The sequence below is a fragment of the Echeneis naucrates genome, chromosome 20, assembly GCF_900963305.1.
Source record: "Echeneis naucrates chromosome 20, fEcheNa1.1, whole genome shotgun sequence".
Lineage (NCBI taxonomy): Eukaryota > Metazoa > Chordata > Actinopteri > Carangiformes > Echeneidae > Echeneis > Echeneis naucrates.
Window position 1 is genome coordinate 95,923 of NC_042530.1, and position 21,290 is coordinate 117,212.

General features: G+C 47.0%; 1 protein-coding gene across 2 annotated transcripts; it reads right to left on the minus strand.

Annotated features, from left to right (window-relative positions):
* Window position 1: 1 nt before the first annotated feature.
* LOC115061378 (piezo-type mechanosensitive ion channel component 2-like) lies at window positions 2–19,610 on the minus strand. 2 transcript variants are annotated; one of them, XM_029529683.1, is made up of 56 exons: window positions 19,507–19,610; window positions 18,543–18,734; window positions 17,673–17,759; window positions 16,638–16,745; window positions 16,504–16,546; window positions 15,840–15,966; window positions 15,223–15,463; window positions 14,740–14,953; window positions 14,510–14,657; window positions 14,232–14,405; window positions 14,035–14,149; window positions 13,487–13,905; window positions 13,299–13,404; window positions 12,984–13,216; window positions 12,559–12,707; window positions 12,386–12,464; window positions 12,197–12,291; window positions 11,937–12,127; window positions 11,701–11,858; window positions 11,416–11,592; window positions 11,228–11,341; window positions 10,875–11,075; window positions 10,596–10,800; window positions 10,159–10,260; window positions 9,748–9,925; window positions 9,588–9,674; window positions 9,354–9,510; window positions 9,118–9,214; window positions 8,864–9,029; window positions 8,698–8,787; window positions 8,451–8,539; window positions 8,304–8,366; window positions 8,102–8,220; window positions 7,665–7,785; window positions 7,505–7,564; window positions 7,268–7,434; window positions 6,695–7,185; window positions 5,600–5,926; window positions 5,422–5,523; window positions 5,167–5,323; window positions 4,911–5,093; window positions 4,629–4,809; window positions 4,412–4,511; window positions 4,177–4,324; window positions 3,998–4,085; window positions 3,792–3,918; window positions 3,540–3,698; window positions 3,229–3,376; window positions 2,967–3,155; window positions 2,753–2,845; window positions 2,515–2,681; window positions 2,326–2,442; window positions 2,021–2,100; window positions 1,716–1,929; window positions 1,478–1,619; window positions 2–1,382 (listed from the first exon to the last, which is right to left on the minus strand). In XM_029529683.1, exons 2-56 carry the CDS (start codon window positions 18,604–18,606, stop codon window positions 1,281–1,283), a joined length of 8,259 nt encoding a protein of 2,752 aa, XP_029385543.1. In that variant the 5' UTR covers window positions 18,607–18,734; window positions 19,507–19,610; the 3' UTR covers window positions 2–1,280. The 2 variants fall into 2 exon arrangements, with proteins under 2 accessions (XP_029385543.1, XP_029385544.1); XM_029529684.1 differs by lacking the exon at window positions 11,416–11,592.
* Between the last annotated feature and the right edge of the window lie 1,680 nt (window positions 19,611–21,290).

Consider the following 21,290-nt stretch of genomic DNA (forward strand, 5'->3'; position numbering starts at 1 on the left):
CAGTCTGGATTCAGTCTGGTAAACAGATGACTTTTATTTTCACATATACACTGCTTGCTTCAAATATTCACAGAAACACTGAGCGAATATTTAACATCATTCTGAGAAACATTCCATACAAGTTTATTCTTCTCTGCAATCCTGTTCCAGTCTTCAGTCACCAGGAGATGACAAATTCTTTGGTTGTTTACAGTGTCACATTGTCACTTACACCTGTTTTCACTTAATTTCCTCTGAGTGAATTTATTCACACAGCTCCACGTGAAGGCATTTCAGTGCCAGCATGGAGCTTTTGAGGCGCTTTAGTAGATTTTACACAGCTGCTATAGTTTGTATGTAGTTATGGACTTGACATTTGGAATCGAAGCTATTGACTCTGGTACTTTTACTTTTACGTTTACTGAGGTTCTGGTTGGATGAGTCTGTTTCAGTTGCCTCTGGAAATGCCTACTAAAGCTGATGCGCCTCTGTGCTTTTGTTATTCATCCAGTTGCTGCAAATATCAATATTCCAAACAAGAAAGTGCATCATGACGTGCAATGTAAATATTTAGGTATCAATGTTTCCTAATAGTTCACTGCTGTGGGACATTGACATGGCAGATTCCAGAGCTTAAGTATAACATAACTTATTTCACTGGCTTTACAACTTTAGTCAAATTAACACCACTCTAAGCTACAGCAGATGCTAATACTGAGCTAATCACTGACATAACTGAAAACAGCTAAGTGACTACACCCTGATCCACACCCTTATAATTGACCAGTTGGTCCCCTGATGTCATATTGATGAAAAGGTAAATGTCCTGAAAAATGCGTTTGATCATTTCGATAATTTTGGTTGTCTATTTTCAGTCACTTGTTCTCAAGGACGTTTTGCCAGATGTGGAGTTTCCCAAGACCACTTCCAGGTTTCCCTGAATTATACAGGTCCCTGCAGTTATCGACAATCAGTAAATTACACTTAATACTATTATATTCCCTTATCACTGCCCTGAGATCAGTTTGAGGGCGTCAGTGTCAATCAGAGCTCCGCCTCCCAGTTGCTCTTATTGGCCGCTGAGCAAACAAGTAATGTTACAGTAACATTAAAATAATGCAAATGTTTCTATATTCTTTCATATTCCAGTTTCTTGAAACAATGAATTTCCTGTCCTGTTTTTTAACATCTTTTGTGGCAGAACCACCACTGGATGTTCTGTGTGGCACCTTTAAGGAACCCTGAAGGAGCCACACCTTCACTATCACATGATAAACCACACGAATGGATAGCCACTCAGTTCAGCGTCTGGTCCATTTGATCAGAGTCTCTGGTGATCGATACAGGAAAATCAGTTTGGCGTAAAGCTCCTCCTCCAGCTCCAGCTCGCCTGTCTCTCTCACCTGTAACAGAAAATGTCCAGTTGCATCACAGAGAGTCAGCCCATCAGAGAGAAGGATGAGAGCTGATCCAATTGTTGTAGAAAGTAAGCAGGTACCAGGAAGATGTCAGTGCAGAGCTTCAGGATTCGGTCGACGCAGGGAAGCTCCTCAAACATGATGGAGTGACTGATCCCGCTGAAGAACTCCCTGACAAACTTCCCTATCACCAGCACCACAGAGGCATACAGTCCCATGATGCTGTGGGGGGAAGAAGCCGGGTTACTTAGTGCCACTCTTAAGTCCTGGTGATAATGTGTATTAAGTGATTGCGTCCCCTGTGATGTCAGTGATTACCCATATCCAGCCAGGAAGCCAAGACTTGGAGGACTGACTTTATCACTGAAGACAAAGACTTGGAGCCCCGCCTCCCGCCTGTCATTCAGTGAAGCCCCACCCGCGATTGGCACCAGACTGGCAAGCGGTTGGTCAACAATCCACCACTCCTGGATCTCTCTGCTCTGATTGGTTGATCTCTCTAAAGCCAGCAGAATGTCCTTGTACCGGTCGTCTGATTGGACGAGAGACAACAGTTCCAACAATAAACAAATGTTTACATTTTTTTATTTATGTCATCACTTGAACATCAAGGAAGATGAAACCTGGGAACAGCTGATTAATGGGTTTGGCATTGGAGTCACTGGGAGCTCGTACGAAACATGGAAATACCTCCTGTATTATCCTGAAACACACACACAGACACACACAGTGATACATCATAACTAGGTTATCAGAGAGCAGACATAAAGTGTGAGAATAGTGGTGGACATGTTTGTAGTCTTTTAAGCTGGTCAGTGGCAACAACACATCTGTTGCTTTGATGCTACTCATACTTCCTTTAGTTTCCACTAGCAAGCTGGATAACAACCCTGCTACACGACCACCACCAATAACCCCCTGCACTCACACAGGAAGTGTCCTGGTCCCATTCAGAAGCTCGATCAGCTCCAGACGAGTCTGGTTGTCCAGGTAGGTCACATGTTTACCTGATGCAAGCTCTGCCTTCGCCCCCAAACTCAGATTCCTGATGAAGAATGTTTTATTAACCAATGATTGATATTGATTAGTGAAAAGAAGCGGAGGGGTGCGTGCTGACCTCTGGACAGTCCAGGTCACGGTGAGGGGGAAGTGGTCCAGGTTGAGCACCTGGCTCAGGTACTGTCTGCTGGGAGGACTGATGGTCCAGAGGGAGTTACTGCTGCCCTGCAGCTCTGCTACCGTGACGTCCTCATGACTGTATGCCTCCAGGAACTGCAAGGCACTCTGGGAGACACAGGCAATACTATCAGAACAACATGTTGGACCCTCAGGTACAAGAATTACAAAGACCTTACAGGTGTGTAGCTGTAGGAGCTGATGAAGGAGTTGAAGTCTTCTTCAGTCAGATCTTTGAGCTGATTCTGCTGTGCACTCATTGTGAAGATTGGCTGGAACGACATGTGTGAGTGCTGTGAGCACTGCTGCTAATATTTCTGACTGTGAAAATAGTAGTAGAAATATTAGCACTAAATTATTATTAACAAAGTGAGTCAGTGTAGGTGTGTTTACCTGGAAGCCTCCAAGTGTGATGGTCAGAGAGACATCGAGTGGTCGGTTGACAACTCCAGCCACAGATTTAATGAGCGACATGAAGAGCAGTGGAAACCAGACGATACAGATAAGCAGCAGCACAATCAGACCGCCCATCCCATATTTCACCACACGCTTCTTCTTCTGGCCACGAGGCTGAGGGTACCTCTGAACACATGAAGAAACACAGACTTCAACACATTTCAAACAGACGCAGAGCCTAACACAGACACACACGCACCTTCTCAGACTCCCTCCAGCACTTTAAGACGAAGCAGTGGGCGTAAACATCCTCCACACAAATCCACGAGGACAGAGACAAGGTGGTGTCTGTCCACACCCAGTCCATCACTGCCCTGAGCTCTGTCAGGAAGGGCACCAGACGGAAACTATAGCAAAGAGGCAGATGGGAAAGACAGGTAGAGGGATAGACAAGTAGAGAAACATACAGGCAAAATAATCCTTTTAATTACTGAGAGCTTTAGCATCATCTTGATGCAAACTCAATTTATTGCTAACCTGACAGTGATGACATCAGTGATGGCAACTCACCCCTGGAACAGGAAGAGGTTGAGGTAGTTGTGGCTCTTTGTCAGAAAGTTGCCCAGGACTCGTGTTGGATAACCGGATCGGATCTGATAGGCTGACAGGCCGAAGTACACACACTTTACAAAGTACCAGAGCTGAGCCACGAGGTTCTGATTGAAGCGCCTGGAGACAGACAGGAACAGCGGCAACCACCATGTCTAAACTGACACAGACACAGACGCTATGTTGATGAGGAGAACTGGGCCAGGGTGTTACCTCTCAGTGACTGTTGGCAGGATAAAGAACATCCAGAAGTGAATTCCAAACACTAGGATCACCTGGAAAACCAACTTTCCCAGAACTGTCTTCCTCAAATACAGGGCCCTGTCTATCACCATGGTACCTGAGAGACAGACAGGCAGTGAGACAAACAGAAAGGCCACAGACAAACAGGTCATAGACAGAGAGACAATTAGTTGTACCAAACTGGATCAGGACCATCACCAGGAACGCTTCAGGAACTTGGTCTTCTGAGAGGGAGGATGTGATGTCGGCAGCTGCTGAATGTTTCTACAAAGTAAAAGCAGTGAAACAGTGAGAGAATCCAGAAGTTTGAGTTCAGGGTGAAATGTGAACAGCACATCATTGAATCAGACATTACTCCAAAGGCCCAGAAGCCAAAGACAATGATGATGAAGTCAACGGTATCTGCAAGGAACATGAGGACATAGACGTCGGTGACAGCACTATACTCTGGTTGGACAAGCGCTCTGAAGAACTGACGGACAGGCTGGTACACAGACATCCACCTGGGTAAGAGAGGGACTGCTTGGTGACAAGGTCCGGTAACATCAGTCACTGCTCATGGACCTCGTCACCAAGCAGTGTTAGCATACCTGCTAATGGAGTACTTCTTCGCTCTGATGGTCAGTTCTCGAAGTTTGTCCAGCAGCAGATCAAACCTGCTGGGTTGCTTAGGTCTGGAACTCACACTGCCTGAAACCACATGGCCAGAACAGCAGCTGCTTCATACAATAATGTCTACACAGTCTAACCCTAACCCTGTCCTGGGCTGAGAGTGTCAGGAAAAACAGGAAGTTAGACAGATTCTACCTGCAGGAGAACGTAGCTGGGTGGAGCTTGAGCGTGTCCGTTTCCTGCCCCGTCGTCGAAGTGTGTGGGTGGGGTCGACTGCAGCATTTGGACTGTCACTGTCAGCAGAATTGACCAGGTTGTCAAGATGACTGAGAATGCCAGTCTCCATGGTAATGCTCTGGTCCCAGAGTCCATGGCACTGCATAGACAGAAAAAGGTGACCATAGACCATGAGGATCAACGGAGTGGAGGCGAGGACCCGAGCATCTTTCTGAGGTAGAGACAGAAAGCAGTTTTCACCTTGAGTGTGGCTCTGTGGTAGAACAAGGTGAGCAGCTGCAGCAGGTCATACAGGACGTACCCCTCCTTCTTCTCCACCCCCAGGATGTTTGGGGGGTGGAATGGTTTGGATCGGTCCAACTCCAGCTTTTGGTTGAATGGAAAGAAACCGAACTGGAAGAAGTACTTAATGACAATGGTAACCTAAAGAGCCATGGAAGAGGAATTAGTTAAAGAACCACACATTCGAAGAATTCATGTGAAAGAGCAGAGGAACCTCAGTGTAGATGATTGCCGTCATCCAGAAGGTTTTACTGGGCCGCGGGACGGATAGCATGGCCCAGAGGAATACCAGAACAGGAAGTACCAAAGTCAGACAGCTTGCAGACACCATGTGGTTTAACACAATGACCAGGTAACACACCGTCTCTGATCTGGGGGGGGTGTGGGTCGGTTAAAGAGACAGACCTTCTGTTCGCTGACAAGAAATGGACAATGTGAATTATGGATAGAGCTTGTGTGCAGAGTTTACCTGGCTGCCAGGATGTTATAGAGGGCGTAGCACAGCTGCAGCAGCTGTGGCTGGTTTCTATAGAAACAATCCGACGCCTCAAGCTCCTCGTCGTAGAAAGTCCTGGAAAACAGATGGATGCTGTGTGAAGCCAGAGGAGGCGACATGTGACCATTCTCTGACACTCACCTGTTCTCACCTGTTCCTCAGCAGCTCACTCGCTGTCAACTCCTGAGTGCGAGATACTGGCAGACAGGAAGTGGTATTTGAGTCCGACAGGAAATTGTCTATATCCCCTGGAGTCTGAACCAGCAGTCGCTTCCTGAATCCTGACCCTGATTCTGGCCCAACTTCCTCACTGGTCCTCTTGCATTCATTCCCACCCTCCTCCTGGACATCTAGCCCAAGAGCTAGGCTGTAGGAGGGGGGAAGGAGGAGGCACGAGGGGGAGGTGGGGGAAGAAGTCCCAGTGAAGGTGTGTGTACACTGTGGGTCAACAGGAAGTCCTCGGATTGTTTCCTCAACACTGTTGTACAGATTAAGATACTCCTTTTAGACACCCAAGCTAATGCTAAGTTATCTTAACAAGCCACACATGAATATGAACAGTTCATAATTACTGGTTTTCTTCTCCTCCATGCGTCTGTGACTTCATACTATACAAAGTTAATGTCTACCTAACATTCCGGTATTGTAAATGTTTAGTTCTTCTCAGACGGACAGGTATGTTTCTGAGGAAGACAGCAGTCCAAACATGGCAAGGCAAATAACAACTGGACAAGCACACTTATCTGTCTAAGAAGGAAAAAAATGAATACATTTACAGCAAAGACAGTATGACCCTGTTAGACTTACTATGATTGTGTTGAGTGAATTGTTTGCAGGCAAACTGTTGGGCTAACGAGGGCTAAAAGTAGGACACTGAACGTCCAGCTGTCCCTGCAGGAGGACATGGGGACTGGAGAGCTTGGTAGGTGCGGGATGACACCATGGTAAGGCAAACTCACCGTACAGTTAAAAACTTAGCTAGCATCTCTGATTCACAGTGCTATGCAGGTGAGGGGGAGGCATGTTCCTACTGAGGCTCAGAGGATCTTGGCCTTTTGCAGGCAATACTGTTATTATTGTCATGGGCACAGCTGGTGCTGTTCTATTTATATGTAATGCATTTTATTGTAACTGTGGAAGCATTTTATATTTGCAGCACTGAGTCCAAAACAGATTTACCTAAAAATGATAAAGTGTATTGTATTATGTTTCCTGGACTTCTTGATGTCCCTGCAGGAGGACTCACCTGTGAGCACGGCTCATCTTTTCTTCTGACAACGACGAAGATAGGACTCTCTCCATCTTGGACAGTTTTGGTCGTGCTCTCTGGCTGGTTTTAGCTACAGAGCATTCTGGGCAATCTTCTACTTCTGGATCAACTCCTGTTAGTGAAGCTGGAGCCTCTGCTGAGGTTTGATCCAGTTCAGGATAGCCACCTGGTTCTGATGCTGATTGTGGAACTCTTCCTAGAATAGTTTCTGCTGTCACTTTTCCTGATCCCCCCTCCATATCTGGTTTTGGTTCTGGGTTGTTTTCTTTTGATGCCAGTTCCTCTTGTGGTTTCTCTTCGGTTGTTTGAACTCCTACTTTTTCATCTTTAACCTCTTCCTTGTCTTCGTCCCCTCCTCCTCCTGCAGAGGCCTCATGGGTACTGAGGTCCAAACCCGACCCTCTAGAGGTCTTCATCATCTGCTGTTGGTAGTAACTGTTGATGGCTTCTCTGGTGGGCAGATTTCCCTGATCAAACACAGAGCAAACACAAACTAGAATTTGAGCCTTGTCCGAGTAGCGGTGGTGATGGCAGTGTGTCGTCCTGTACCTGCTTGGCCTGTTGGGTCAACATGCAGCGCTCGATCCGGAGGACGGTTGAGATGTGGATGTGTTCCTGACACAGCCCGCGGAGCCAGCCAGTCAGAGAGTCCAGCAGAGCCGACAGCAAAACCAGGAAAAACCGCAGCGTGTTGGAGAACCGGTAAAACACGGTCTCTGAAACACACAGCCGTACCTGAACACACCTGTCCAATTCACAGAGACAGTACCTCTGATTTTTTCTTACCTGGTCCCTCCTCATTCTCCTCCTCTTCTCCAGACTCCTCTGTCTCCTCGATGATGCCAGCTGATGGAAAGAAGGAGACAAGTGACACAGATCCTCATCTGTCCTCTCCTACTTCCCCCCCTCCTCCCTTCTTCCTCTCTCCTCCTTCCCTCCTGCTCACCTCCTCTCCTCTCCTCCCTCCGGTTCCTTCGTTCAGATGAGTTCTTCTTCCACAGTCTCTCCTGGTTGTTTCGAGCTCTCATGGCTGTCCTGGAGTCGGTGATCCAGGCATGATAAACAAACTGGCATAGGAAAGAATGTCTTTGATTCACAATACATCAATAATCAATAAATAATATAATAATAATTTTAAATGCGGTCACTGTGGAAAACAACATGTTGTTCTTTGCTTTGCAGTGTGTGTTTGTGAATTTAGGCCTCAAGTCCATTCAACTGTCTGGACAATGTCCAGGCATCATTGAACGCACCACAAGCCTCCATCATCGTCACCAAAGTGAAACTCAACACTTGCTGTTCTTTCTGAGGTTTCATTCTCTCCTCCATCTGTCCTTTATATCTCCTTCATTCCTTCTTCATCAGCAACAGTCATCTGGTCACCTGGAAAGCTGATTTCTCAGGAAGCTCCTCCTCCTCCTCCTCCTTCTTCTCCTCTTCATCCTTGTCCTCCTCCTCCTCACTGTCGGTCTCGAACAGGTAGTAGTCCCCACTCCTTACCACTGCAGACACAGCAACAGACAGGCCACTTAGTGGAAATGAGTGTCTGACGGGTTAAACTGATGTCAGTGGTCATGTGACTCACTGGAGGCGTGGTTTACCCAGGGTCTCCACCACTCCTTCTGTTGACCCTTCTTCCCTTCCTGACCTACGGCATCAAACAAATGAATTATTTGATTGACAGCTGTGTAGCCCATTCTGTTTCCATGACAACAGATATTTGTTTACAGACCGTCACTATGGAAACTGTCTGGAGTCAAACTCAACATTTTCTCTTTGCCTCTTCGAAACTTCTGCTGTCGAGATTTGATGCTGTCCATCCTGAAGGAAGCAAAGGCAGCAAGTGACTCACAGGTCGGACCAGTTGATGCTTCTGTCATTCTGTCTCTTTGTCATTTTGTCTCAGGGTCTTTGTGTCTCTGTCTCGGTGTCTCAGTGTTGGTCTGGTGGTCATGACTACAGCCTTGTCTTTGTCTTACTGTCTCTTCAGCAGGTCCATTGAGGTCTTCTCCACTTCCAGTCTTGCTCTGACAGCTTTCACCGTAGACGCCTCAAAGAGCTCTGCCCCTCTGTGATACACAGACATCCCATCATGTGACTGTGTAGCTGTGTTGTACAGCCATGTTGTGTAGTTGTGTTGAGTACCTGGACGCTAGCAGCTGGGTGTTCTGCAAGTCCAGAACCACATACAGGAAGTAGTGACTCCTGAAGACTCTTCGCTGCAGCAGCAGGAAACAGAAACAGACGCCATCCCAGATTATCCCCGCTTCGTCGCTAGGCAACTCACACTGTTTACTGCTCTGCTGTTCAGCTGAGAGACAGGCAGAATAACAGATGGACTGTTAGAGAGACAGGCAGAATAACAGATGGACTGTTAGAGATACAGGCAGGTTATATACGTTTGGTGTATCCTTTGATGGTACAGGCCAGACTGAAAAGCTGAATCAGCCAACAGTGATTCAACACCAACGACTTAATGAAGCCACAGGCCAGGATCTGAGAGCCAGACAGACAGACAGACAGAGAGAGAGAGACGCAGACAGCTTAACAAGTAGTGCAAATCCTGCTTTTGTCGTTAGCTAAAAAAAACCCAAAACATTTTAAATGCATGATGATAAAATGATGATGGTCTCACCGACAGAATATTTTTCATGGTGATGACAAACACGTTGTAGCCAATCAGACAGTCCCAGTACAACAGGATGGACTTGACTGGTTTGAGCAGCAGTTCTCCACCCACCAACAGGAAGTAAAAACAGGCCACCAGGTAGCCCATACAGAAGATACTGATCCTGGAACAGTCCAATGTCAGCTGATCAATTTCACCTCAGACTGATGACATTGTTTTACTGTGGTCCCGCCCTCTCACCTGGTGGTCCCAGTGATGAAGATGATGGTGAGGACAAACCAGAACATGTAGCTAAAGATGATGACCTTCATCATGTCCAGGTAAGACCTGAAGACAAAAACATACATCAGAGAGACAGACAGGAAGAGAGACAGACAGGCGGACAGTAAGCAGTGTTTACCTGCACAGCATAAAGTCCGGGACTGTGTTGAGACGGAGCCGTCCGATTGGATCACAGATCTGTCCGTCATCTTCATCCAGCTCACTGTTGTCTCCTGCAAGAATTTGAACCGAAGTCTGAAGCTCCTCCTCAAACACCTGCAGCTGCAGCGATGCCCCGAGCAGGAGCAGGAAGTCATCTGAAAGGTTAGGGAACAGGAAACACAATAAACACACGCATTCATCCTCGGGTTATATCGTCCACACCAGGGCCCTGAAACATTCTGTTATGGACCTGGACCTGGTCCTGGACTTGTACTAGTTTCTTCAGCTCTACTGTGACTTTTGCTGTGCTGGCTGTGCAGTGCAGATTCTGAATTTATTCAAAAATAAATATGTTTGATGACGATGATAATGATAATGAGGGACTTACAAAGGAGGAAGAGTGGGTTTGGTGGTGTCAGGTAATCAGGGAGGAAGAGCCATTTGACCACATTAGAGTCCACGTTGGAGGAAGGTGGTCTCCAGGGATAATCTGAAAAAAAAAAAGGCATCGACAGTTTAATTTACCTAAAAAAAAAAATTTACCTGAAATATTTTCAGGTTTAATCCAAAAAATTTGATCTTGGTCATGAAATCACTTTCACTGCTGTTAGCCTAGTTTTGTATAAATACTGAAGGCAGTAGGGAAAATATTAGCCTATCTTAGCACAAATACTAGAGGAAATGGGAAATAGTTTCTCATTCAAAACAGAAAACATCTATATTCTGGAACTTTCTTTTTTTTACAGAATAAAAGCCGTGTTGTGTTGGCTAACAGTTTTAGGTGATTACATAGTGCCAACATGATGTTTTCAGCTGAGTTTATACCTCTACAGGCAGCTGGAGGAAATCCAATACACAGCAGGTACTGAAAGCACAACAACCCTGACAGGAAGTAACAGTACTTGGGCCACACAGATGCAATGGACTTCCTGCTGCGACGTAATAGGACAGTGATGAGGCCAAAGGCGTGGCCTACGGCGAACAGATCCATCCGCTGACCAATCACATTGACAGCCAGCAAGAAGCACGTCTGAGGAGAAGTGTGGGAATATTTTACACAAAAAGAAGTTAGCTTTCTGCTATGCAAACAAAAATATTTCTCACCTCCAGTCCAAACTTGTAGAAGAAATAGTTGAAGAAGTATTTAACACAGCTCAGTACATTGTCATCCAGGTGACACCTTGTGATGTCATGAAACAGTGTTCTGGTTGGGGGCGGGACCTTATTACGGCGAAGTCGGTAGAGCTCCTGGTGTCGGTAAATCGTCACCTCAAAAGCTAACAGTGCTAACATCATCAGGTTATACTGTGAGGACAAAGACAGACCTGTCTCACATCATGATGCTTACAGCAGTAGAATCATCAAACTACCCAAGATAAACGTTTTAACAACAGATTTTCATCTTTATTTGAACTTTTTGTGAAAATCTGTTCACTGGTCAAGATGTTACTCCTCACCCTGAGGTAGTCAAGAAGTTTTCCGTCCGTCTTACGAAGTCCCACCCACTGGGAGGGATCAACGGGACCAGAGTACAAAACAGAGCGAGACAGGTTGATGCTGGAGTTATCTGGCTACAAAGTGACAGACAGGTCAGAAGCACAGACAGGTCTACAGCAGACAGTTATGATATAATTGCCACAGTTACCATGGTGCAGTTGGAGGAGTATCTGATTGGTTGGACAACACTTAGTTGATAGAGCATTTTACAAACGGTCACCACGCATGTCCAAACTGTACAGACACCTGACAACAGGGGACGCCACTTCCTGCAGGGCAGAGCTACGCCCACACACAGCACGAAGAGCAGGTTAAACACACACACCTGGCGTGAGTGAGAGAGAGAGACAGGCCAAAGAGAGAAGCAGTGAATCAGACAGACAGACAGACAAACAAACAGGCCACCAGACAACAAACCAGATCAGACTCTGACCTCCTTCACAGAGACCCAGATGATGTAGGAAGACACAATTTTGACAATGTGCAGTTCTAGGAGCCACCAGAGGAGGCGCTGCAGGCGCTGCAGGGAGACGAGGAGGCGCAGGAAGAGCACAGAGAGTCGGTCCACCACCAACCGCCAGGAGACCAGCACTGAGGGGAAGACAAATAGGTCTGCTTCCTGTTTCAAACACACCCACTGTCTCAGGTGTGAAGGTACAGTGCGTTTACCTGTCATTGGGTCAGACAAGGGTTCCCTGTCAAACACACAGGGGTACTCTTTCTCCTCCTCTTCCTCATTGATCCATTCATCATCTTCCTCCCCCTCTTCCTCTCTCTGGCCTCCTTTCTTCTCTTCCAGGAGGAGCTGAGGAGCTTCGCCCACTGACAGATCCAACAGGCTGCCATCAGAGTGGACTAACCTGCAGAGAGAGTCGGAGGTCAAGGACTAGTTGTGGAGGTCAGAGGGAGATGAGACAGCCTTATGTTACCTGGTGATGGTACTGTTGTGTGTGTCAACCACAGTCTTCAGGTCGGTCAGCTGAAGGAACGGCTCATGGAAGTAATGAAGGTGAATGATACACACCTTCAAAACAAAGACAACAAGATACTCTGTTACCAAAACAACAACACAATTATCATCAATCACTTTGTCAGTATAACTGTGTGGGAGTTAGCACCAGTAAGAAAGCAGCAGGGATGAAGATCCTGGTGAAGAGAACAGGAACTGAGAACTTTTCCAAACCAACATCCTCCAACCTGAAAACACAGAGACACAGAAGGCCTGATAGGTACCTGTGTGTACCTGAGAACGTACCTATGAGTTTAACTCAGTGTGTACATGTGTGTGTACCTGTGTGTGCTGAGTCCAGTGTAGTAACTCCATGTGTGAAGGGATGAGGGGAATTGGAAGGTGTAGACCAGAATCAAGACCAGCATTGAGTAAACCACCACGGCTACCCAGAAACCCCTCAGCAAGGCACGCCAGCGCTCATAGTTCAACTACAGAGACACAGCCACATACACACAGACAGGGAGAGACAGAAAGATGGATTTTGTAGATCTGTTTCATTAATCCAATTAAACAGCATCGGCTTCTGCCACAACTCTGACTCCTGAATACTTAGTGTACTTCCTGCCTGCGGTGGTACTGTATACACATATAGCATATAGAGTGCATATAGAACATGTACATAGTAGACCAATACAATACCACTCACAGTTTCAGTAGTTGTAATAATCTGTACTGCAGTAACACAATAGTGGTTGCAGTAGTACCTGATAGAGAGCAACGCAGCACAGGAACATCACCATGTAAATAACTTTGTAGAGAACAATTTTCCCCTCAAAGCTCACGAAGAAGAACATGGTTCCACAGATGTAGATCCAGTATTTTACAAACATCCTGGTTACTGTGGCAACCACAGCATCCATCTGAACACCTCCTCCTCCACCCCCCAGGTGCAACACCTCCTCATACAACACCTCCCGCTTCTTCGGCACTTCCTGATCTGCAGGGAATGAGACAAGAGAAGACGAAACATGTGAGCAGGCAGACTGACAGACAGGTGAGCAAACAGACAGGTGTCTCACCCTCCATGTGAACAGTGATGGCAGACAGGTATGAATCCATCTGTCTGTCTTTCTTCTCAGTCAGCGCCTGACGCAGCAGCAGCCAGAAGGTCAACAAACACAACAGCTGCAACATGATCAGATTTTATATAATGAGACACCAGTACACTATTATGAAGTAGTACACTACTGTACCGTAATAGCTGTACCTTGGAAATTAGCTCCCTACAGGGATCATCTTTTCTAGGAAACACTCCAGGGATTTCCTGTATAGCGGGGAAACTGTAGATGTACTGCAGGATGACCAGGAGGTTGCCATAGGCAACCAGCCACGGTGATGACATCAATGTGTAGCGACGACGCTCTCGCATCATCCAGAGGACACAGGACCAGAGCAGCAGGATAAAGGTGAGCCAGGACACGTAGGTGATGGACCAGGCCATCATGGAGGTCAGAGCACAGATGTAGCTCTGTTTGAGAAGAAAACTGTAGGCAACGGACACCGCATTGACTCCACCCACCTTTGCCATTGCTTGTTGCCCTTCCTCCTCCTCCTCTTCCCATCCATCTCCGCCATAAACACAAGTCTCCAACGTGTCTGCAGAACCACACGACAGGAGACCTGAGGCTGGGTGACAACTGAACCTGAGTCTCAACCTGGTTTCTGGATTTGAATTCTGGTCTATGGAGGTGCAGGTCTTCGCTTTTCAGTGTTGCTGTGTCTTCTGATTTATTGTGATTCAAGCCACAGACTCACCTGATTGACTGAGAGAGTAGTCGTGTGTGAAGGTGATATCCAAACCCTGGGTGGAGCTCTGTGTGGGCAGGGCAAAAGAGACTGAGGGACTGTCATTGGATGATGAGAGTGTCACCTGACAGACAGAGAGTCTCAGTTTAAATAATGAAATTGAAAAATTATAATAATTATAAATATAATAAATAATGTGTCTTTACATCTTTGCGGTTGGGCCAATTATGGGCCCTCCTCCACAGCTCTCTCCGTCTCTCCGCTGTGATGTCAGCGCTGACCTCATCACTCAGGTTTGTAGTGTCTGTGATTATTTCACAGCTCCTGCTGCCCGCTGACTCCACCCTCTCTATGCCCCGCCTCCCATCACCATTGATCAGCTACAGAAACATGAAGCCCATCAGTCAATCAGAGGTGAGAAACCCTGACTTAGCAAGGGAACATGTATGACATAATCACAGGTAAACCATGACATCAGCCTCACCTGGTTCCTCCACAGACTGGCCACAGTGTGATAGAGCAGCAGCAGCATCAGGGGGCTGGTGAAGTGGAACCAGCTGAGCTCAGAGTTCACCTGCAGCCTCCAGGGGGCACCACAGTCCACTAACACCACCGGCACCAGGCCAAACACACTACAGATGGGCCACCGATTGTCAGGAATCAATCACTAGTCATCAATCATCTGGAATCATCCATCTAGTGGAGGTGTGTTACCTGGCGGAGGTGCTGTTGGGAGGCCACACCTCCTGCAGGAAGGGTAGCTGGTAGCAGTAGAAGAGCAGGAAGTGGGAGGCAGAGTAGAGCAGTGACATCACAGAAACACACCTGAAGATTAGGGGTGGGACTTCACCTGACCACGCCCACCAGGTGCACAATACCTGGAAACAGATCAAGTAGAGGAGGGAAGAGAGAGAGGGGAACATGATACCTGGAGGAAGAGAGAGAGAGAAAATGTAACTTATTTATGTAATAGACTGCTGATGACATCACTGTTGGTTTTAGTTACAGGTGAAACAGCACACGTCAGGGGAAACACCTGTAGATATGATTGGACTCCATAGCCAAACTGAGCCATTTGTTTGATGAGCTGAAGACCAGGAGGGAGTGGCTTGGCCTCACTGGACCTCACCGAACCGTGATAAGACTGTGACAGCCTTTGATGGACTGGACTGGACTGTGACTGGTTGCTATAGTTACCTGTCAGCCCCAGCAGGGTGGTTAGCAGGACTTTCCCTCCTCTTGTGCTCATGGTTCCCACCATGTGCCTGGTTTTACTAACAAGTGACTCCAATTCAATCACAATCCTGTTTCTGCTGCCTTCTTCCTCCTTTTCCTCTTCTTCTTCTTCCTCCTCCTCCTCCCCTCCGAGCACAGAGTCCCTCTGAAATATCATTCCCTCCCTTTGATCCTCTTCATTCTCCACTTCATTCTGCTGAGGCTGAAACAGAATGATCAGAGTTCAGAAAAGGAGATGAAGAGGAGGAGGGGTGGATGAGGAAAAGGACGATAAAGAGGAAGAGGAGCAGGGGGAGGACGAGGAGCCAGCTGTTTGCTGGTCTGGTTTCTTGTAGACAAACAGCCTCTGACAGAAAATAATAACAAACTGACTGAACCTGAAACCTGATCATTATACATTGTCTGTGTGTGTGTGTGTGTGTGTGTGTGTTTGTGTCCTAACATGGTTACAGTTAATAAATAGCTGACTGAGTTACTCGCTAATAGACATCAAATGTTGTTAAGAAACAAGAGGAGACGACTTAACAAGGTTACACCTGCTTTATTTGCGCGTGTGTGTGTGTGTGTGTATGTGAGACCTGTGTGTGTATGCATGCGCCAGCATTCAGTCTCGAAATCAGCCTCCAAGTCAACAAACCAACAAGCATCACACCAACATCTGGAAACACCTGTCGAACTGCTGAGCCTGCATCACTTCCTGTCAACCTGAGAGAGAGACAGGGAGAGAAAGCGAGACTCACTGTGTGTTATTTGTGTTATTGTGTGTAGGTGTTTACAGAGTCATGTAGTCCAGACTGAGAGACTCCTGTCTGAAGCTCTTACTCCTAACACACACACACACACAGGATCAGCTGTCAGCGAGGTCACCCTGCTCTGACAGGACAGACGGCTATGACATCAAGGCTCTTATTTTGGTAGTTTTTGTCCACTTCTTGTTTGTTGTGTAAACATTGACTCTGCAGCCACGTCTAAATTCTTTCAAATTACCCACAATGCACCACTCCTTAGAGCCAAAACCAAGTCTCCTCTGTGTATGTCACATGCACATTTTTCAGTGACCTAAGACACACAAACACATGTCTACAGTGTGTTTTGTTGAAGGGATGTTTTGTAACATTCAACACAGACACTGAAAGTTACTAAAGGTCACAAATGGTCACTAAAGGTCACTGGGTGTCCTCAACCTTTCACCTCATCCTTCTGTCTCACCTGTCGGCCTGTCTCTCTGTCTTATGATCTTACCTTACCAGGCCCAGCTGGCTGAGCGCTTTCTGCCATGATGTACCTGCAGAAAGACAGAAAAGTGAGCAGAGAGAGAAGTGAGCAGACAAACACGAGCAGAGAGACAGGTGAGTAGACAGACAATTTTCTCTTACAGTTGTACTCTGGATGCTGTGTGGCGGTGGTCAGCTGGAAGAAGCTCTGCAGTAACAGGAAGAGAAAACTGGAGATACAAACTGCCGTCACACAGCGTCCCGTCTTACCTGCAAACAGACATGCGACTTTAATTTGAAAATGTAGCAGAAAATGACCCAACACCACTTTGACAAACAGCTAATGAATCTTAGAGAGGGACTACAAAGACACTCATCTTCCCATAGACCTCAATACAATCTGGCAGTCCAGGTCCAGGTGTAAAGACAGCTTAAATTTACGTTTTCTCTTTCAGAAAAACTCCACTAACTGGAGAGCACAGGAAGTGATGTCACACAATCTTCAGAAGTAACATCAGAGGTGCCCTCTCTATTCTCTCTGTTTCCTCAGGAAGATCCTCCAGGAAACAGCCTGTATCCTGAGCCAGAGACCTCAGACCACTGACAATAAGCACATTTACACAACACCTAAAAAACCTGAATTATTACTTTACTCCGACCAAAACTGGACTTTTAAAGTACACGTAAAAATGTTAGCTCAACTGAAATCAAACTTAAAATTGTTGGACTAACACTCTCAGATAATGCAACTGAAAGTCGATCGGCTGTTGCATGTATACGGACAGATGCACTGGAGATGGAGGAAGTGGCCTGTGTATGTGCTTAAGTTTTGCGCCAAGTTATGACCCGGAAGTTGAACGGCATTTAAAATGTAAACGCAAATGTAGGAGGTCAGACAAAAAGAGGTGGCTAACTGCTTACATGTCCAGCATGAGAAAGTTTGCAGCAAAAGCTCATTTTTGGACAGATACCACTGTTGTGGTCTGTGAAATCACAGGTCAATTGGTAGTGGCCCGATACCCACAAGCCGAAAGAGTGCATATTGCCACCTATCAGAGCGGGGGCGACATGATTTCAACAAATGAATCGATTTCACTCTCTTACATGTTTACTGGGACAACGACAGAAGTCCGATCAGATGGCTTTATCACCTTATAACCATAGCTTCACTTAACTGAATGTCATCAGTATCAGTACCTGTGAGGGGGGGGTCAGGCAGCAGCGGGAGTAGCAGCAGCTGGATGACATAGACCAGAGAGAATCCACTGTATCGACAAACACAAGCTGTGAAAACAAGAGTTAGAAAAATCTGTCAATAATCAATCATCAAAGCTAAAACATGAACACACAGACTGAAGTTTAGGCTCCTTCATTAACTGTGTACACATACACCAGGACCTGTGAGACAGCAGACCCCTGTTCAAACTACCCTCCCCCAACACACAGATTGGTTCCACTTCCTCAAGTCACATCTGGGTGTGTGTGTGTGGGGGGGCTCGGGTTTGTATCCCGAGGAATGTGAGTTACTTTCATGGGAAGTCCCACCTTAGAACTGAGCTCAGTCCTGGGAGGTTTTCTAACATCCGAAAGTTCAACAGGTCTGACTGATCGGGATCAGCCAATAATCAATGTAACTCTTCCTGATGATTATCAATTAATCAGATCATTGATCACTTGTTATTGCTTCTTCTTTAAGTTAAAGTCTTAAGCGCTGATGACTTTGAGGAAGTCGACCTGATGGTGTGTGGTTCAGTTCCTGCTGCAGTGCCACACATACATTCATTTTGTTATCAATCAGATGAGTTGAATTCTGGGTTGGATTCTTTCTCCAGTTTCTCCAGGTTTTTTTGGTCCCTTCGTCAGTCCACAAACCTGGAGGTGAGCTGTTGACTGTCATTCACCTGACCAGGGTGTGTGTGTGTGACCGACAGGTGACCTCACCCAGTATCATCTGGGATTGGCTCCACCCCCCACGACCCTGACGGACAGGCGGCCCAGATACTGGATGGTCATATGACAGAGTCCTGGACCTGGACCAGAGACCTTTAGCCTGCAAGGAGAACTCACCTGCAGTCAGAACAAGGGGCAGCAGAACCCTAAAGACCAGACCCACAGCGAGTTCTGAGGACATCCTGGACCCGGCTCAGTCCAGGTTCACACGGTTGTTGTTCTGGCTCAACATCAGGCTCTCAGAGCTGGGTTCCCACCATGAGGACCGCCGGTCCTTCTGAGGGTGGGGAGACACCCCGGGGACGTCATCTAGAGACAGACAGACAGGTGGACAGGTTCTGTATATCTGACTGTCTCCTTAAATTTACCCCCCGCCCTCCATCTCTCCCCCTCTCTGTCTCTCTCTAACTCCCCCCCATGTCTCTCCCTCTCTCCTCCTCTCTGTCTCTCTCCCCCTCTCTCTCTAACTCTCTCCCCCCCTCCTCTGTCTCTCTCCCCCTCTCTCTCTAACTCTCTCCCCCCCTCCTCTGTCTCTCTCTCTCTCCTCCTCTCTGTCTCTCTCCCCCTCTCTCTCTAACTCTCTCCCCCCCTCCTCTGTCTCTCTCTCTCTACTCCTCTCTGTCTCTCTCCCCCTCTCTCCTCCTCTGTCTCTCCCCCCCCCCCTCTATGTCTCTCTCTCTCTCTCTCCTCCTCTCTGTCTCTCTCCCCCTCTCCCCCCCCCTCCTCTGTCTCTCTCTCTCTCTCTCTCTACTCCTCTCTGTCTCTCTCCCCCTCTCTCTCTAACTCCCCCCCCTCCTCTGTCTCTCTCTCTCTCTCTCTCTACTCCTCTCTGTCTCTCCCCCCCCCCCCCCCTCCTCTATGTCTCTCTCTCTCTCTCTCCTCCTCTCTGTCTCCCCCCCCCCCTCCTCTATGTCTCTCTCTCTCTCTCCTCCTCTCTGTCTCTCTCTCTCTCTCTCCCCCTCTCCCTCTCTCTGGGGTAAAATCTCAGAAGAAGAAAAACTTGTTTTCTCTCCACACATTTTGTTCTTCGTCTACCTTTTCTTCTTCTTTGTTTGTTATCTTGTATGAAATACACACTAACCTGAAGGTTTGAAACTTCTTCTCCTTTTTTTTCTTGTCGTCCTCCTCTCGTCTTTTCTTTTCTTCTCTTCTGACTCCTGCTGAAAAACACACCGACGCTCAGTCTGAGGGGCTGACCCGATCTGACCAATACCAACAGCTCAAACCGATTTTGGACCCCGCCTACTAGTTGACTGACATCTTTCTTGGCCAATCATGGGGCAGGGGGAGGACGAAATCATTTCAACTTAGAGAGGCGACAGCCCAGCCAATAATCATCAAAAAAAAAATCAATCAATCGAGCTGTACAATGAGGTCATAAGTACCCGATCAATTAATCTGACGACGATTCCTTCAAGTGTTCAATAATTACATTAATAATCAGTGATAATTGAAAGATCGTTAATGAAACGATTCAATCTCTGATCAAAGATGAGTCTTGCTCCACAAATTTAGGCATTTAATGATTAGAGTTGGACACAGGTGGAGGGATAAAAGACTGAAGAGGTGGAGGAATAAAGGACTGAGGAGGTGGAGGGGTACACTGTTTTTTGCATGTTTGACTCCCTCTGCTGGTTTAAATCTGACAGTGACCACAGACTGAGGTCCGACCTTCCGGATGTGTGAGAAGTTCAAGATCGTGTGATCAGACAGACATGGACAGAAACAGGTCAGCTGCACTCAGATCTGATAGATAATAGATTATAAGACAGTAAATGAATTAGGATTGTGTTGGCTTTTAAGAAACCAACATCTCACTTTTCAGAACCTCAGACTGATACTCAGGTTGGGGGTTTGGTAGTTGGCCCAGCCCATCTCTATCAGGCTCTGTAAACACAGTCAGTTCTTAATTCCTGAATCTCTGTTGAACATTGACTATCTGGACTCACCGAGCCTTCCTGCAGTTCCTCACAGCTGGGACCAGTCTCCGTCTTCCCTCCTCTGATGTCTGGTACTTCTCTGGATCCAGCTCACCCAGAACCTCCTCTGACATCTGCAGCATGTAGGCCAGAGCTGAGCAGTGGATCTCAGAGAGTCCCTTCTCTGGTCTGGTCTCTGACTTCAGGAGCTCCTGGATCTCCTGATGAACTGTGTGATCGTTCAGCTCCATCAGACAGTGGAACATGTTGATGCTTCTGTCAGGAGAGATGTCTTCAGTGTGCATCTCCTTCAGACTTTCCATAACTCTCTGGATGGTCTCTGGTCTGGTCTCTGTCTGACCCAGCAGACCTCCTAAGAGTCTCCGGTTGGACTCCAGAGAGAGACCGTGAAGGAAGCGGACAAACAGGTCCAGGTGACCATTTTCACTTCTGAGGGATTTCTCCATTGATAATTTCAGGAAGTGCTCCTGGGATAAATCCCTTTTTTTTTCAAGGAAGTCCTCCAGAACCTTCCTGTTCCTGTTGGTGTGACAGTGGAACATGTAGACTGCAGCCAGAAACTCCTGAATGCTCAGATGAACAAAGCAGTAGACTGTTTTCTGGAAGATCACACTCCTTATTCTGAAGATCTCAGTACAGAGTCCTGACTTCACCGACGCCTCTGTGACATCAACACCACACTGCTCCAGGTCTCCTTGGTAGAACATGATGTTCCCTTTCTCCAGATGTTCAAATGCCAGCCTCCCCAGCTTCAGAAGAACTTCCCCGTCAGCCTCCATCAGCTCCAGTGGACTCGTCTCAGGTCCCTCATGGTACTTGATCCTCTTCCTGCTGGTCTGGACCAGCAGGAAGTGTGAGTACAGGTCAGTCATGGTCTGGGGCAGCTCTCCACTCTGGTCTAATCAAATCAGATTTATTTGTATAG